General features: G+C 49.8%; 8 protein-coding genes across 8 annotated transcripts; 3 read left to right on the top strand and 5 right to left on the bottom strand.

The window, feature by feature from the left end:
- Positions 1 to 170: 170 nt before the first annotated feature.
- Positions 171 to 1,042, bottom strand: sld5 (putative GINS DNA replication complex subunit Sld5; the record flags this gene model as incomplete). Its single annotated transcript, XM_039077370.1, has 2 exons — positions 171 to 803; positions 866 to 1,042. The coding sequence occupies 2 exons, from the start codon at positions 1,040 to 1,042 to the stop codon at positions 171 to 173; spliced, it is 810 nt and encodes a 269-aa protein (XP_038924865.1).
- Positions 1,043 to 1,690: 648 nt separating this feature from the next.
- LCP9604111_9147 (resistance to Congo red protein) lies at positions 1,691 to 2,257 on the bottom strand (the record flags this gene model as incomplete). The annotated part of the gene is made up of 3 exons (XM_039077369.1): positions 1,691 to 2,009; positions 2,070 to 2,180; positions 2,232 to 2,257. 3 exons carry the CDS (start codon positions 2,255 to 2,257, stop codon positions 1,691 to 1,693), a joined length of 456 nt encoding a protein of 151 aa, XP_038924864.1.
- A 518-nt stretch (positions 2,258 to 2,775) lies between these two features.
- On the bottom strand, positions 2,776 to 4,805 carry LCP9604111_9146 (uncharacterized protein; the record flags this gene model as incomplete). Its single annotated transcript, XM_039077368.1, has 4 exons — positions 2,776 to 2,823; positions 2,877 to 3,851; positions 3,901 to 4,486; positions 4,543 to 4,805. 4 exons carry the CDS (start codon positions 4,803 to 4,805, stop codon positions 2,776 to 2,778), a joined length of 1,872 nt encoding a protein of 623 aa, XP_038924863.1.
- Positions 4,806 to 6,711: 1,906 nt separating this feature from the next.
- LCP9604111_9145 (uncharacterized protein) lies at positions 6,712 to 8,657 on the top strand (the record flags this gene model as incomplete). Its single annotated transcript, XM_039077367.1, has 6 exons — positions 6,712 to 7,171; positions 7,230 to 7,470; positions 7,521 to 7,536; positions 7,585 to 7,752; positions 7,805 to 7,958; positions 8,020 to 8,657. The coding sequence occupies 6 exons, from the start codon at positions 6,712 to 6,714 to the stop codon at positions 8,655 to 8,657; spliced, it is 1,677 nt and encodes a 558-aa protein (XP_038924862.1).
- A 395-nt stretch (positions 8,658 to 9,052) lies between these two features.
- LCP9604111_9144 (unc-93 family MFS transporter) lies at positions 9,053 to 10,744 on the bottom strand (the record flags this gene model as incomplete). Its single annotated transcript, XM_039077366.1, has 3 exons — positions 9,053 to 9,317; positions 9,372 to 10,075; positions 10,130 to 10,744. The coding sequence occupies 3 exons, from the start codon at positions 10,742 to 10,744 to the stop codon at positions 9,053 to 9,055; spliced, it is 1,584 nt and encodes a 527-aa protein (XP_038924861.1).
- Positions 10,745 to 11,470: 726 nt separating this feature from the next.
- LCP9604111_9143 (N-acetylglucosamine-6-phosphate deacetylase) lies at positions 11,471 to 12,809 on the top strand (the record flags this gene model as incomplete). The annotated part of the gene is made up of 2 exons (XM_039077365.1): positions 11,471 to 11,839; positions 11,898 to 12,809. The coding sequence occupies 2 exons, from the start codon at positions 11,471 to 11,473 to the stop codon at positions 12,807 to 12,809; spliced, it is 1,281 nt and encodes a 426-aa protein (XP_038924860.1).
- Positions 12,810 to 13,191: 382 nt separating this feature from the next.
- On the bottom strand, positions 13,192 to 14,877 carry LCP9604111_9142 (GMC family oxidoreductase; the record flags this gene model as incomplete). Its single annotated transcript, XM_039077364.1, has 2 exons — positions 13,192 to 14,573; positions 14,631 to 14,877. 2 exons carry the CDS (start codon positions 14,875 to 14,877, stop codon positions 13,192 to 13,194), a joined length of 1,629 nt encoding a protein of 542 aa, XP_038924859.1.
- A 779-nt stretch (positions 14,878 to 15,656) lies between these two features.
- Positions 15,657 to 17,216, top strand: LCP9604111_9141 (betaine-aldehyde dehydrogenase; the record flags this gene model as incomplete). The annotated part of the gene is made up of 2 exons (XM_039077363.1): positions 15,657 to 16,138; positions 16,202 to 17,216. The coding sequence occupies 2 exons, from the start codon at positions 15,657 to 15,659 to the stop codon at positions 17,214 to 17,216; spliced, it is 1,497 nt and encodes a 498-aa protein (XP_038924858.1).
- Positions 17,217 to 17,454: the final 238 nt, after the last annotated feature.

Raw genomic sequence — 17,454 nt, 5'->3', positions numbered from 1 at the left:
AGTATTTGATATTTACTAGCACGGCCAATGGAAACCGCCTTGGTAGGACATACATACATCGTTGAATCAAGTCCCGCAAAAGTAGGGAAAATATATCATAAAATAACCCAAATAACGCCACTCCGCTATGATGAAGTTGAATATCAAACCAGTCTAGAAGACTCCAGGACTCACAATAATTCCACCTCCCCTCTTCCCCAAGCCGCCTTAACTCCTTCCCATCTCACAACCCAAACATCCCCCATTCGCATCGTAACCCCCGTATCATATTCCTCGTCCTCCCCTCCAACAACAACAGGAACTTCCACCCCAAGACACCGAACAAAAACAACCTCTTTCAACTCTGGCCCCTGGATCATACTCGTCCCACCGGCATTATCATCCAACCGCCTCAGCTGCCGCGGGAACGCGCCCATGAACGACCCCGCATAGTGGCCCGCCAGGAGCGTCTGGTGCGCATGCAGGAACGACGATTCCGGCTCCGACAGCGGCGCAAGATCCGTCAGCTCTGATATGTCCGGCACGGAGTCCTCGGGCTGCTGGTTCGGGTTCTGTGAGGAGGCGGTTGATTGTGTTTGCGATGCGAGGGGGTTTTTGTTGCGCGAGGCGAGCAGGACTAGATAGTGCATGCTGTATTTTGTTATTTTGGCCAGTCTGGCTCGCAGAAGACTGCGTACTATGTATTGACTGCGGGCGAGGTCGGTTTGGAGGATTGAGAGGCGGAGGTTGAGATTGGGGTTGTGCGTGTTTCCGGTTGTTGGGGTTGTTTCTGAGGATGCGGCTAGGTCTTCGATTGTTTCGATCTGTAGGTATTTGGTTTCATTAGTGATTTGGATTTAGGGAGTGCTGTGAAGGTGCTGTGTACCTGTATCCGCACGCGATCCATTATGCGCTCCATCAGTGGCGCCGGCCACGGTAGTACCTCCGACACGGCGCGTTCAGCTACCCAGAAGCGCGTGAGGAGCTGGTGATCTAGCGCTGCGGATTCCAGGCTGGCGCCTGGACCGCGATCCACTGACGCGAGAATGTCGTCGATATCCATGGGCTCAGAGGTTGTCGCATTGAGAAAACGCAGAGCGGAGCCCGATATAGGGCGGAGGGCGGAGATGGGGTGCCTGGGGCACTAATCAGCCCGCTATATCAAATATATCAATCTGAATATATTGCGAGACCGGTTTACAATTGAAAATTGAGTTGTTAAATTAGCGAGTTCAACTGGTCCAATCTCAAACCATGTATCAATTGGACCTTCTGTTCTTCTGCTCCGAAACCGCGTGATCGAATCACACGATGTCCCAGTGAATCAATAAAAAGAGCCGGTAGCTTTGAAAGAGCAATTCTAATTCAGTTCAGTTCAAGTTTGACCGTCCAAGATATATTAAAGAGAAACGATGTACGAGAGAACATAGAACTATAACCCTCAAGTCCCGCTGTTTCAGGGATCTCAGGCTGCAAACCAAATACTTAAATTCAGCTGAACTTGGGTTAAATGTGACATGGAAGACATGAAGCATTAAGTAGTAAAGGAAAAACATCCACCCATGTGGGTATGCGACCAAATCCAAAAAAAGACCACATTTCGCAGTTAAAAACGCCGTAAACCATTAACTTCCGGCAAATTCATCGAGAGGCATGCAATATCGGAAGACCTTCAAAGCCATGCGTATTAAGCTTTAAAATGATGTAGAGTTTAGTCCTTATTGCCGTTGGGCGGCGGACCAGGAGGCGGCGCATATCCGTGGGGACTGTTGGCAGTGTACGCATTCGGAGGCTGCTGCAACTCGATGCCTTGCTGTTGTGGTGGTGCGTTTTGCGCACCAAAGTAGCCGTAGTTCTGAGGGTTCGGGGTGTATTGAGGGGGCGCATTTTGCTGGTAGTAGGGGTCGCCATATGGGGGTTGCTGGTAGATGGGTTGATTTGGCGGAGGAGGGCCCGGAGGAGGAGCCATCCATCCCGTTCCTGTGAGAGGGCGTTGGCCATGATTTCGGCGACGGCGTGCGTTGAAGCATCTGTGACAAGCTTGTTAAAATCGCGAGACATCGCATAGAAGAGAATTAGGTAAGACTCACGCGAAACCGAAGAAGATTAGGAAGGCTACACCGACGATCACGGCGAACGCTACCCAGCGACCCCAAGAGTCCCAGGTGGAATAGCAGTCATTATCCCCAAAGTAACCAGAGCTGTAACGGATCAGTGATATGTCTCTTGACGGGAGTCATCATAGCACCTACCAGTATCGAGGATATAGGGCTGGCATGACGGGCTAATTATTTGCGACCACAGAAGTAATAAAGTGAAGAATCTGAAGCCGAAAGAGAAGAATGTAAGAATCCCAAAGGATGTGAGATGTTCGACGTCAACGGGGGCTGGTGAGAGCGGTGGGTCCTTGGCAGTTTAGGCTGCAGTCTGGGGGGTTGGGGAAGGTACAGTGACTTGGCTGGCCGCCCTATTGTGTATGGGGCAGATTGGTACCGGTACTTGGTACTTTTTTTATATTTGTAAAAGAAAGGAAATCACTAGAAAGAGGAAGAGGAATGTATTCGAAGTTTTATAAAGAAAAAAGGAAGAGAAAGAGAAAGAAAAGTGAAAGAATCTCCATTGTGGCGCAGTCGGGCAGGGCTGAGACTATACGAATCCGGAGTACGTGGTATATATACGAAAGACGAATAGTTAGTTACATATTATATTATTAATACACATGGCTATGCATATTCACTTTAATTCTCTATAATTATATATCTCTATAAGTCCAATGTACTACACTTTCATATATACTCAACCTTGAGCACAGTCAATCAATCTAGATCGATGCTCCAGTGCAATCTATATAATAATGTCAACAACCATGAATATCGAAAACCCTCTTATCAACTAACCGGTGGAATGGATGACGGTACAACCGGCAACGCAGTAATACTCGACCCGAATTCACTTTTCAAATCCAAACTCGCCTCTCGCTCAGTCACCCCATTAGCGTTGTCATGGGTCATCTGCACCGATAGAACATGGATCCGGGGCGACATGTCAGGTTTTGTTTTGAATGAGTATGTAGGTAATACGTCGAATTTCCCCTGTATCCAAGACATCTGTCTGTCCAGGTCCGGGTTTGTGTCGTTGCCCTTATTTTCTAGGGTGGAAGACTTGGCTTGGAAGACGCTGCTAGGCCAGTCTTTTGTCTTGGTAATCGGGAGTGTACAGCATGTGTTCTTGGATACGTTATCCCATGCTTCGACCACGCGGTCCGTCTTGAGGAATTGGGATATCTGCTCCTTCATGTTCTCTCGGCCATTCGTGAGTTGGTTGTGGGCCTCCTGTCGCGCTTGTGTGGGTGATTTGACTCTAGATTGTCCGGTTTGAGGGCGTGGTGTGGAGCAGAATGCTCGGAGCTGTTCTATGGAGATATTGCGTGAAAGTCGTGAGGGTTGTGATGGTGCTGTTTTCGGTCGACTTTGGGTCAAGTCGATTTTCACGCTGGCGGATCGTTTGAGTAGGAAGGGCTTGGAGAGCTTGCGTTTGAGCTTTCCGGATGTTGATGGGAGGGGAGGTGGTGATTCGGTGCCGGCGCCTGCGCTGGCTTCTGCTATAAGAGCACTGCATGATCTAGCCCGACTCATGATCCTGCGCCGAATGCCATCGCTCGGGATGGGTAGATCCGTAGGAGTGTCGGTTTGAGCTCTAGCTGGAGCAGAAGGATTCTCAACCTGTTTAGAAGCCGTTGATGTCCTCTTTGGCTTCGATAATGGATCGCGAGGAAGTGGTTTTTCTGATTTGGGGCGTCCTTTATCGAACAGTCTTTGTTTGATTGATTTGTTTCGATTTGCGGTCTTGCTGGTCTGTTTAATAAATGATCGCTGTGATAGTTAGCGCTAGAATCTTAAGGCCCAATCAAGCCTAACTCACCACATCCTTTCTACTTGCTACTCCGACTCGTCGTTGCATTTCTGTAGTCGCCAAGCCAAGTTGGGTCAGGGCCTTTTGGAGAGCAGTGCCCCGTCGACGAAGTTTTGAGATAGCGACAATCCAGCCCTCCATGTTGTCCATCATGGCCTGATGAAAAAGCTTGAGGCTCTCGGACTTGAAGCAATCCTCGTCTGTAAGTTTCCGGAAGTAGAACCATAGTGCACTCATAGCCTCCTTCGCCTTTTGTAGGTCTTTGAGCGAGTCCGTGATGGAAAGGGTGAATCTCTCAATAGAATGTTCGATCTGATCGTTATAGGCGACAATCGATAGCCGGAAATTCCGGTCTTCCAGCATCTCATCGAAGACATCGAGATTTCCTAGCGGTACTCTGAGATACTGAATTCGAGTGCGAACGTCTAGTCGGACGATCATAAAGTCTTCAGTGGTCCTTTCCAGAAAGCCATCTAACTCATCCACATGTTTCTGTAGAATTCTCATGACTGAGTCTTCGGATTTCGCTAGACTCTTGGCCAGGAGATGAACTCCGAAGACCATTTGGGAAATCAATTTCCAGAATGGATGGTATCTGTATGGTTGGATTAGTTCGATTTGATCATGCTTGACAGGAGGATGAGTTTTCACTTTTCAGATGCCCTTTGGCGCCATTTTCGCCCACAAAGCCGCTCGTATTCGTCATTCTCTAGTAGATCGCGCCGCCGTGTTTGCGCGTCGATGTCCACAACCCATTTATTTACAGAACCATCGGTGGTTTCCACAATTGATTCCTCAAACGGGCCCTGGAGCTGGGCAATGGGATGGGATGGGTAAGGACTGGATGTTCTCTGAGTGATTGATTGCTCATTCTCAGCATCCTTGGGCGTCGCATGAGTCTCCATAGAGTCCATGGTGATCTAACACTCGTCCCAAGTATACAATCGAGGATGCACACTTTAGACAATTTTTCGAGCTTGATATAGTGCAATGCCCCTATCCATTTATAAAATCACAATCGCAACCAGCCCGGGTTTAGTCATGGTGAAGATGGCTGGTGTGATTATGCAAGGTACTACTTTATATCGGATCAGAAAGAGAATCAATAGAAGTGGATCTGACTTACTCTGGGAACATTGAAGTCTGGAGATGTTTCACCAGTGAAACACTGTAACCCAGCGAAATAAACGATCTGATGGCCCCTTTCGACAAAGATGTATCGGAGAAGAGAGGAAATTGCTGCGTAATTCTATTTGTCCTCATTATGGGGCTTGTTAGTATTAGTACGCGGTAGCCAGGGGGTCTTTATTCGGCATATTCCCACTCATTCCCACTTGATACATGAAACCAGCCAATTATCATCCACCAATGCATCGGGAAATGAATCAAATCAAACCACCAAACTTTAGAACTCTGAGACCAATTAATTTCGCATCAATGGTTCTTCCGGTTCTAGTTATCTACCAAGTGAGGCATCTATCTAGGTACGGAGTACGGAGTAGACATCCAGATTGTTAGGAGTGTGAAACGTGGCAAATCGGCAAATACGAGACTCGGCAGGATGTGGGTATTGGGGCAGTTCGTGTTTAGTCCTAGAGAAAGAGAATAATAGGAAATTATCGGCAACCCTAGCTCGAGTGAGATCGGCAACTCTAGAAGCAGTCCATTTTGAAACCGGTGGCTAGTTAAAGTATAATATGATTGTCTGATGCAGGCTTCTAACAGTTCTTTATATTTATGGCTTTTTACGGAGTATACATAATCATATATACGAATCATATTAGTATGCATAACCACAACTATATATATATATATACGGAGTGATTACATTTACTGTCATCATCAATAGGGTACGGATTGTTGTTTAATTTGCCTTGTTTGCCTTGTTTGCTTCATTTGTTTCATTTGTTTCATTTGCTTGTTTGATTGGTTTGCATTCAACTCCGGTTACATATTCCCCCACTTCTCCTCTCTCCTCATCTTCTGCATCTTGAATTGATCGCACTCTTGTATTTAAACTATCCCATCTGGCATATAAAACGTCAGATAAACTTCTGCTTCGTCAACTTTAAAACCCCAAGGCTATCGATTAGCCTGTTTCGGACTTATCCAAGAACGACTGGCTCTGGAGTAACACGCCTTGGCATCTGATAGATGAGTTCGCTAGTGATGGGGCCAAGCTATATAGATTGCTTATTGTGAACACAGCCTACTGTGACACTCTACTCAAGCCAGGTAAATTGGCTCTTTCACTCTCCGCAATACGTTCATAGCTAGGTGGATTCTACTAACCCTAGTAACCCGGTCCTCGAGGCCTATTCCTACCACCTGCAGTGCAGACAATACCACCTTTATATGACTCAATCTACTTTCTCAACATATTAATACACTATCAAACATAGCACGTCATAATAGTTTGCTTTACGGAAGACGACATCCTTGTCTCGGAGCCCAACAGCTCTTGGCATCAGCCCATGGAGATGCCTGGTCTTTTGCTATTCGATCACAGCCTACAGGGTATAATCTAGCGCCGTCGATCTTTTCCCTCCCCGCCTAACCTAGTCGAATAACTGAACCTCTCACCCTGAGTTGGTGGAGCTTTGACTCTTTTCCCCTCTTAACGGGGATGCTACCTTCTCCGGAGCTCCCACGGAGATCAAGTAAATACCCGGCTTAGCATTCAGCTTTCCCTGCCAATCGTCGATTGCGTGAGCTGCTTATCATGCACGATTCTTGTTTACTTCCCCTCTTCTGGGACTATAAGTTATCCCGAGCACGCCCCGGTAATCCTCACTCGTAACGGTAAACAAATAGCCCATTATGCGTGTCTCCCACTGGATTCCATTATTACCGGCTGTGGCGGCGCTTGCCGTGCCCTCAGATAGCTTGGAGGGCTTGGAGGCCCTCATCCGTCGCCAGCTGCCCAAGCATCCAACACACGTCAAGACTATCAAGACGGCTAATAATGTCACCATTCGCTATAAAGAGCCTGGCAAAGAGGGTGTTTGTGAAACTACCCCCGGTGTCAACTCCTATTCGGGTTATGTGGACCTCTCACCCACAGAGCACACTTTCTTCTGGTTTTTCGAGGCTCGCCATGACCCTGAAAATGCGCCAATCACCTTGTGGTTAAATGGTGGACCGGGCAGTGACTCTTTGATTGGATTGTTCGAGGAATTGGGTCCGTGTGGTGTCAACAAGAATAATGAATCTTATATCAACAAGAATTCGTGGAATGAGGTCTCGAATTTGCTATTCATCTCTCAGCCATTGGGTGTTGGTATGGATATCTTTCTATTCTATTCTCTTTCTAGGTCATCTGGCTAATATAATCACAGGTTTCTCCTACGCTGAGAAAGCGGCCGGCACTCTTAACCCTATCACAGGTTCATATGAAGACCCGTCCTTTGCAGGAATTGATGGTCGCTATCCAGTCATCAACGCTACCGCAATTGATACAACTGTACTCGCTGCCAAAGCTACCTGGGAAGTCCTGCAGGGATTCCTGGGTGGTCTGCCCAAGCTGGATTCGAAGATCAAGTCGAAGAGTTTCAATTTGTGGACCGAAAGCTATGGAGGGTGAGTTCGTCTGTTCGAGATATTGATATATCCTTGCTGACTTCTTCAAGGCATTATGGCCCTGCCGTGAGTCAACCAGTAGCTCCTATTTTGTTGAAGTTCTAACACTGGCAGTTCTTCGATCACTTCTATGAAGAGAACCTTAAGATTGCCAACGGCACCCAGCACGGCATTCAACTCGACTTCAACACCTTGGGTATCATCAATGGTATCATCGATGAAGGAATTCAAGCCAGGCACTACCCTGAATTTGCCGTGAACAACACCTATGGGATCAAGGCTGTAAGTCTTCAAAGTTACCATGATACTAATTTCACACTAACAAATAATGCAGGTCAACGAGACAGTTTACAACTACATGAGATTCGCCAACGAAATGCCAAACGGCTGCCAGGACCAAATCGCAACCTGCAAGCTTACAAACCGCACCTCGCTATCCGACCTCGCACTCTGCACCGAGGCAACCAACATGTGCCGAGATAACGTCGGTATGATATACCCCGACTCCATATAAAATCTACCCAGAACTGACACAATCCCTAACTCTAGAGAGCCCCTACTACGTCTTCGGCGAGCGAGGCGCCTATGACATCCGCCACCCGAGCGACGACCCAACCCCAGAAGGCTACTACATAAACTACCTCGCCAAAGACTCGGTCCTGAACGCCCTAGGCGTCGACATAAACTACACGCAATCCAACAACGAAGTCTACTTCGCCTTCCAGCAAACCGGCGACTTCGTCTGGCCCAACTTCCTCGAAGACCTAGAGGATATCCTCTCCCGTCCCGTCCGCGTCGCTCTCATCTACGGCGACGCAGACTACATCTGCAACTGGTTCGGCGGCGAGGCCATCTCCCTCGCGGCGAAGTACAAGCACAGCAAGCAGTTCCAGAAGGCCGGTTATGCGCCCTTCCTCGTCGATGGTGTCGAGTATGGCGAGACGAGGGAGTATGGTAACTTCTCTTTCACCCGTGTTTATGAGTCTGGTCATGAGGTGCCGTACTATCAGCCGGTGGCTGCGTTGCAGCTGTTTAATCGTACTCTGAATGGGTGGGAATTGACCAAGGGAGAAGACAAGGTGAAGCAGAATTCTGGCTCGACTGGCCCTAAGACGGCGACTCATACCCAGGCTTCGGTACCGTTGCCTACGGCTACAAAGGCTTCTGGGTTTGGTGAGTTGTCGTGAGCAGACCTGATTAGATATTGATAATATATTCAATAGCATTGTGGTTTGCAGATATGACATTATGTACGCATTAGATAGACTACTCCTATGACCATGGCAGACCTAAAGTACAACCCGAATGGGAGCCAATGCACCCAGAGAAATCCAACGCAGATCATGTACAAGATTATTAAAGAAAACGGAGTTGACGGAGATTGAGTATTTGTTGAACATGATACTCACGGTCCCTGGCGCAGTTGTGGCCAGGATTTTTTTCGCGAGCATAAAAAAGTCACACGCCTCGTAAATGCAGGTATTGTATTTCGTCACACTGTAGTGATAAAGGTGATCAAATCGAATATTGACCGAGTGGTGATAAATGACCGGTAAGGGTTGTCCCCCTCGCCGACAACTCATTATTTGGTAGTCTCCTCGTGAGAGTCGGGGAGAGTCCCAGTAGGGGTATGGGTTTCAGTGTGAGGCTTATCTATCGGAGACATTTCGTTGGTATGGCCCCGCACGTCGGCGGCGGTTTCGTCGGAGAATCGCAGATCGTCCTCGACGGCAGTGCTGTCCTTGACCTTGAGGAAAATCACAGGTGAGGCAATAAGCATACTACCGACCAGAATACCCCAGCAAGAGGCAAATTCGGTCATGTACGCGGTCTCATTTGCATCCAAGCTGAAAGTATGTTTGTTAGTGAAGAATAGAGCAAAAAGAGCAATGGTTGCTTACCTCCACATTCCGGCAGCGCCAGCAGATTGGATTCCCTTGTAGAAACCAGCGAAATTGGCCAACTTGCGGCTATTGTTGGAGAGAGAACCCATGTACCAATAAGTGCAGGTCTGAAAAGCGGCGTCGTAGAATCCGTAGAACATGTACAGGAACATGGGTCCAATGTAGCCGCGATCGGTGAAATCCGTGCCGAGACCCTTGGTTTCGCGGGTATAGCGCTTCTGGAATGCGTATCCTCCGCCCCAGATGCCCATGGTAACAGCGAGCAGAATGCCAAAGTTGATTTTGGCGCGCCACGGACGCGAGAGACCCTTCAAATCCAACAGCTTGCCGAAGATAAACGCACCCACCATCTGCATCAGCCAGTACAGAAGACTGTTTAGGGCTCGAGTGCGAACATTGAAATAGGCGAGATTGACTGCGTTGAAATGGTATGCGTAGAACCAGTTGCTGGCTAGAAACATGGGGAACATCAGGACGATGTACGAATCGTGGATCAGTGTCTCCCAAAGACCCAAAAACTCGGACTTCCAGGTCGGGTTCTTGATCACGATAACACGCGAGCCATCCTTGCGCTTGACGTACTTGCAATCGACGAGACACCAGCAGAGAACGAAACCAATAGCCATTAGAACAAGGAAGGCAATGTAGGTGCCATTGTTGACGTTGCCGGCGGTCGAGTGCATATTTTGACCGAGAGGGATCTGTGGATATCAATATATTGTTTCTGAGGATTCGAGATATGCAAGTGAACGTACCAAGCTACCGATGACACCACCCAAATTGAAAATCACCCAGAAGATAGCAATGTACTTTCCCTTCTCATGCTCATGTGGATAACTCAACATGACCGCGCCCTGAGCACACCACAGCAGACCAGCACATACACCGAGCAGGGCTCCGGCGAAAATGAGGAAGCCCGCATTTTGGTTGATATTGTACGAGAGGAGCGAGGCAACATAAAGAAAGTACCCGAACCCGCCGACGGAGAGGGTGAGCCTTAGACCAATGCGATTGGCAATGGAGCCGGCGAAGAAGCCGACGACTGCGAAAGTGCTGTATAGTGCAGTGTTGGCGTTGTTCACATCGTGGGTGTTCACTTGACCGCCGCCACCGAGACCGCTAACGGCATTGAACATGCCGGGACATAAGAAGCAGACAAATGACACCAAATATAGTTGCATTTCGGGTGAGGCAAAGTAAGGTGCCTCCCATTTGCCAATCTTGAATAGTGGCTTGTACATCCAAGCGGGACCTATCACTGCCTGGTCCACACCTGACTCCGGGTCCTGCGGAGTAGATACGGACGCAGACATTGCATGTGTCGGCAAATCCGTGTGCTTCTCAGCTTTTTGCTTCCCCGGCTCAGTCATGGTTGTAGAGAACAAAGATCTACAGGGGTAAAAAAGCTGTAGCGATCAACAAGCGAGCCAAGGGGCCGAAAGAATGTTCGCCACGTGAGAAACAGCCTGAAGAATGGTGAAGAATGTAGATAGCTAATCCCTTTGCCAAGAGAAAGTCTAAATAAGAAGAGGACTAGGACGAAGCTAAGGACTTTTAGTAGATAAATTAATATGCAACTTAACCGAGTCTCCCGGTTTGCCTCATCTTAGTAACCATTTTCAATGCGACAATGTCAAGGGAGATAAGGAAACATGGAAATATGGAGTCATCTGGAGAAGCGCAAACCAGGGAAATTAGAAAAGAGTCATAATATAATAGGAAATGTCATGTTCATCCACTTTGCAATGCGACGACGAGAGATGTTGCATTGAGAAAGAGAAGGGAAGGGAAACGACCCGCATGCGGAGTGTAGCAGTTGGGCCGTGACGGTATTGTCAAGGCCGGTTTTGGTAATTTACGGGCCGAGTATTGATACGTACGGGAGATTACACGTAACGATAAGGCCGATAAGCAACGATAACAGTTACTATGGGCTATGTTGTATACCACATCGGCATGCCGAATGTCACGCAGTCTACTGTTACATCATTGTGTCTAGATCTTTATGTACTTGGGTTTCCCCCCCTTCTTCTTGTGTTTTCTTTCCCTCGAGCTCGAACTACCCAACTTAATCTGATCTGATAAGAACATTCATAATGCCGGGCAAGACTTCTACCCCGCGCATTACCAAGTTCACCAATTGTCGCCTGGTGTGCGGCTCGAACTTGGTCGAGCGAGATCTATGGATTGACTCTCTGACCGGAAAGATCCTCAAGGATCAAGAGGCTTTCTATGGATTGCACCTGTCCCCCGATGAGATCATCGACCTCGGTGGCCGTATCATTGCCCCGGGCATGATCGATGTCCAGTTGAACGGTGCTCATGGCTTTGATTTCTCCGTACCCTGTGAAACGAAGGAGGAATACGATGAGGGTTTGCGCATGGTAAACCGAGGATTGGCCCGAACCGGTGTCACTTCTTACCTGCCGACGCTCGTGAGCTCCACCCCCGAGGTGTACTGGAAGGTAAGCAGAGCGCAAAGTATCCAGGGAAGAGAATAAGAAATACTAATCCATATTTCAGGTCCTCCCCTCCCTCGGCCCCACAGCAGGAACTCATAAGCCCCAAGACGGCGCCGAGTCACTAGGCGCACACGCTGAAGGCCCCTTCATCAGCCCTAACCGCAACGGTATCCACAAGCCCGAAGTGCTGCGCGCCGCGGAAACCTTCGACGACATCATCTACTGCTATGGCGAAGAGAACATGGGCAGCGCCAGCCCAATCAAGATGATCACAGCTGCCCCCGAAGTCGGCAACATGATGGCCCACATTCCCGAAATCACCAAGCGCAACATCATCTACTCCACCGGCCACTCCGATGCAACCTATGAACAGGCTGTCGCAGCCACGCACAAGGGTGCCCGCATGGTCACCCACCTGTTCAATGCCATGCGGCCCTTCTACCACCGCAACCCAGGTATCTTCGGTCTGCTGGGACAGAGTGAGCGCCGTAGGCCGTTTTACGGAGTGATCGCCGACGGCATCCATTTGCATCCCACTTCCATCAAGATCGCGTACAATGCGCACCCGGATGGATTGATCTTGGTTACCGATGCTATGCGTCTGTGTGGTCTGCCTGACGGTGTCTATGAGTGGACTAATGGGGAACGGATTGTTAAAAGCGGTGCGCGGTTGACGCTGGAGGGCTCGGATAAGATTGCTGGATCTTCAGCGACGCTTATCGAGTGTGTTAACAACTTCCGTCGTTGGTCGGGTGCGTCGACGGCTGCGGCGATCAATGCTGTCACTGCTGCGCCGGCACGTCTGCTTGGCTTGGAGGGTGTTAAGGGGACGTTAGAAAGCGGTGCTGATGCCGATCTCATCATATTGGGTGAGAGTGAGGATGCCTTCACTGGGCCGACCTTGACAGTCGATCAGGTATGGAAGCTGGGTGCTAAGATCCACGATACTGATAAGGGCGCTGTGAAGGTATAAGGTGTTCGATCTTAGATGCGATCTGTTTCTTGGTTTTTTTATATTGCTGTCATGTTAAATAGCTTTCATCTTGGTTATAGGCGTTTTGAGGTGGTTTTGCATTGAACATGAAATCCATCTTCAGTTCCAATATTTAGATTTTCAATTTCAAAAATTGTGATAAGAAATTTATTCTTGGATATCAAGTTCATCCATAACCAATTGTATACCAGGTCTGTCTCGCAGACGCTGGGGAGAATAAGACTCGGAAAGATGCCTTCAAAGGCGATCCTCCGCGCCCTGCGCCGCTCGCTCCTATGCTATAATAACACCAAATTAAGACCAAACTAAAGAAACAACTTTTACATACATATCAGGTCCTTGACGCGTCATAAGCCCTACTTTACAGACGAGGCTGGTTGCGGGACCAACCGGCCTCGCCAGCAATCAGCTCGGCGGCACGTTCACCAATGGCCAGGACCGTCAACATAGGATTGATGCTAGGCATGTCAGGGAAGACACCGGCATCGGCGATACGGATGCCCTTCAGGCCGCGGACCTTCAGTGTGGGGTCTACAACCGCCATGGGGTCGGTGAGAACGTTACCCATCTTGGTAGTACCAGCGGGATGGTACACGGTGTGGGCGACACGACGGCCGTACTCGGACAGCTCTTCATCAGTCTGCACCTTGGGGCCGGGGGCAACCTCACGCTTGATCCACTCCTTGAAGGGGGACTGCTTGGCAATCTCACGAGCGGCCTTGAGGCCTGCCACGATGGTGGCGGCATCGTAGCCCTCGGGGTCGGTGAAGTAGCGGAAGTCCAACGAGGGCTTCACGGAGGGATCGGCGGAGGTCAAGAAGATACGACCACGGGAGCGGGGACGGGGAATGTTGGGGGTCATGCAGAAGGCGTTCAGGGGCTCGTCGTAACCGAGGCGAGTGGTGTTCAGGGTGAACGGAATCTGGTAGCAGTGCATCATCACGTCGGCGATCTTGCCGTCGAATCCGGCGGCGTCGGGCAGCTCGCGGCGCAAGAAGATACCGGCATCAGAGTCCATGGTGGTCATGTTGTGATCCACGGGGCTGTTGAGCTCCCACATGATGATGCTCTCGGGGTGGTCTAGCAGGTTCTCACCAACACCGGGAATATCCTTCACGACGGGAATGCCGAGTGCGGACAGCTGCTCACGCGGACCAAGACCGGAGAGCAGCATCAGACGAGGGGTGTCGACAGCCCCGGCACACAGAATGGTCTCCTTCTGGGCACGTAGAGTGTGCTTGACACCAGACTGGAGAGTAACATCAACGCCGGTCACGGTATCACCCTCAATGTTGATCTTGTTAACCCAAGCGTTGGTGAGAATGGTCAAGTTAGGACGCTTCTCATCCCCACGGAGAATGGGGTGGATATAAGCGACACTGGCGCTGCTGCGGCGGCCGTCATCGGGGTTGTAGGAGATGTTAAAGAAGCCGACACCCTCAGTCAGCTCACCGGTCTTGCGGATGTCATCGTTGAAGTTCTCAATGACGGGGATGTTCATAGCGCTAGAGCAGGCCTGGATCCAGTCCTTGCACAGCTGGTTACGGTGGCGGGCATGCACCGGCTGGATGGTGTTGCGCAGGTTATCAATTATGCGGGTAAAGGTCTCAAAGTCCCAGCCCTTACATCCTTTGGACACCCATTGACGGCAATCATACTCGAAGGGACGGAAAGAGATGAGAGTGTTGTGGCTAGAGCAACCACCCAGGACCTTTGCACGGGAGTGACGGATATTACTGTTACCTTCGGGGATAGTCAGCATAAGCTCTTTTAGAAATTTAGAAAAGATAAGTTTCTTACCCATTGGTTGCTCAGTAGTACCGTAGTCGTAGTCAAGCTCGCCTCCGAGCAGACTGAGCCATTCCTTCAAGTTCAGAACGCGATCATCCATGAAATCACTAGGACCTCCCTCAATAACCAGAGTGCGCTTGTTCGGGAGGTACTCGGCCAGACGAGCCGCAATCACACAGCCGGCGGTACCGCCGCCAACGACGATGTAGTCGTAGCTGTTAACATCGGCGGCGAGGAGCTCGTTAGTGGTGGCCATATTGAATACCGGGGGAATAGGCAAGGACCGATATAGTGAGGAGAATGTTTGGAGAAGATTGGAGAAGAAAGGACGGTCTCTAAAAGAGAAATATCCAAACTGTTCGGAGGGTGGTCTGATCGGATAAAACCTTTCGATCCAATCTCCAAGGATTGCTCAGCTTCGTCCAAACCTTTTTTCGGGCTTTTTTTTCTTTTTTTTTTCTTTCCGTCAGACTCAGCGAATCTTGGGGTCTCTGAGTGGTGGCGATCACTAAAAGTGGAGAGAAGTCGAGATGAGCCGGATAATGAGGTCCACCGACTCTTACCAGCCGAGTATCAGCCCTTTATCGGCATACTTCCTGCATTCGAGTTAATCTCGGCAGATTGGGGAAAAGAGGAGGCCGGTCCATGATAGGAATTCGCTTCCGATGCGCGATTCCGTAGATAGAGTACGTCGACTTTCCCGCTGGCGAAGAAATGCCTTTCTTAGTATGAACTTCCCGGGGACTTTCTAACCGGAGAGAGCAAGAAGAAGCTCAAAGGCCAAAAGATAACAACCCCGCGCCAGGACGATGCCGTTTCAGCCACCGTCAGCCGCTGACGGGGATGGCGTACTTGGTACTTGGCTGTTACGTACTAGTTATGCTATGCGGCCGAGTACCGAGTACATAAAACCGGAAAGGATTACATAGCTCCGCTTTTTCCCTTTTGTGGAATTCTAAGGCGGTGTGTGTTATTTCCGCCTCTCTTATCTTCTATTGTAGCTTTCTACATAGCTGGAAAATCATATACACAATCATGTCGCTCTCTTTCCCTCCTCGTCAGCTCTATTATGACGGTAAGGTCCAAGCAGCGACCTCCGGCAAGTCATTCCAGACTATCAATCCCGCCACGGCAACTCCGTTGGCCGACATCCAGATTGCCTCCAACGCGGACGTTGATGCCGCTATTAATGCTGCCCATCGCGCATTCCCCTCGTGGGCGCAGACCCCGCTGATTGGTCGCGCCCGAATTCTCCAAAAGGCCGCTGCACTGCTACGGGAGCGGAACGATGAAATTGCGCGCGTCGAGACTTTGGACTCCGGCAAGGCTTATACTGAGACTAGTACCGTCGACGTCACGACTGGCGCCGATGTTTTGGAGTACTATGCCAACTTCATTGGTGGCGGTGGTCTGAACGGTGAAACCACTCAACTTCGTGAGGATGCCTGGGTATACACCAAGAAGTCCCCTCTGGGTGTGTGTGCCGGCATTGGTGCCTGGAACTACCCCATCCAAATGTAATTTCCCCGATCCTGCGCTTGCAACAGCAGAGAAAAAAAAAAGCTGACTAGTATATTTAGTGCCCTCTGGAAATCTGCTGCTTGTTTGGCCGCCGGTAACACAATGATCTATAAACCCAGTGAATACACCCCGCTTCACGGTCAGACCCTTGCAGAAATCTATACCGAGGCCGGCCTTCCCGACGGTGTCTTCAATGTGATCAACGGTGCCGGCGATGTCGGCGCCTATCTGACTGGCCATCCACTCATCGCCAAGGTCTCCTTCACCGGCCAAGTGGCAACCGGTATGAAGGTCGCAGGCACTGCTTCGGGCAACATGAAATACGTGACAATGGAGCTCGGCGGCAAGAGTCCCTTGATTGTCTGCCCAGACGCTGAGCTGGAAAGCGCCGTCAATGGCGCCATGATGGCCAACTTCTACAGCACGGGTCAGGTCTGCACCAACGGCACCCGGGTCTTCGTCCCGCGCACCATGAAGGCTGCTTTCGAGAAGAGCCTGCTCGAGAAGATCCAATATGTGCGGGCTGGCCCGCTCTTTGACGAGCAGACCAACTTCGGTCCCCTCAGCTCCAAAGCCCACTACGACAAGGTCGTTGCATACATTCGCCACGGTATTGAGTCTGACCGCGCCACCCTGCTCTGTGGCGGTGTCGAGAAGCCCTCGGTGCCCAAGGATCTGCAGGCCGGTTTCTGGGTCCAGCCGACCATCTTCACCGATTGCACTGACTCCATGACAATTGTTAAAGAGGAGATCTTCGGTCCCGTTATGTCCATCCTGTACTATGACACCGTCGAGGAAGCCGTGCGACGCGCCAACACCACTGAACTCGGTCTCGCTGCTGGTGTCTTCACTAAGGATTTGAACCAGGCTCACCGCGTCATTGACCAGCTGCAGGCTGGTATTACCTGGGTTAACACGTGGGGCGAGAGCCCTGCTGAGATGGCCGTCGGTGGCTGGAAGAAGAGCGGTCTGGGCGTGGAGAATGGTCGCCGCGGTATTGAGGCTTGGCTGCAGAACAAGAGCACTCTTGTTGATATGAGCGGTACTGTGGTCAATGTCTTCGCCAAGCTATAATGTTAATATATCATGCAGTACGACCCAAAAGCAAGGAGAATAAAATGTACAGAATATACAATTTGAGCGACACACAAGCATATTCTAGTTCTTTCTGTATCTTTAATCTATTACTCGAGCATCTATAACCATATATCCGCGCTGAAAGTCTACACCGTCAAGGTGCCCTTTTTAAAGTATATATATCCTGAATGATACGCATAAACAAGAAAATTTAAATTAATTGTACACACTTTAA

The sequence above is a fragment of the Penicillium roqueforti genome (genome assembly GCF_015533775.1).
Source record: "Penicillium roqueforti strain LCP96 04111 chromosome Unknown scaffold_42, whole genome shotgun sequence".
Classification (NCBI taxonomy): domain Eukaryota; kingdom Fungi; phylum Ascomycota; class Eurotiomycetes; order Eurotiales; family Aspergillaceae; genus Penicillium; species Penicillium roqueforti.
This window is presented reverse-complemented; position numbering and strand designations above follow the sequence as displayed.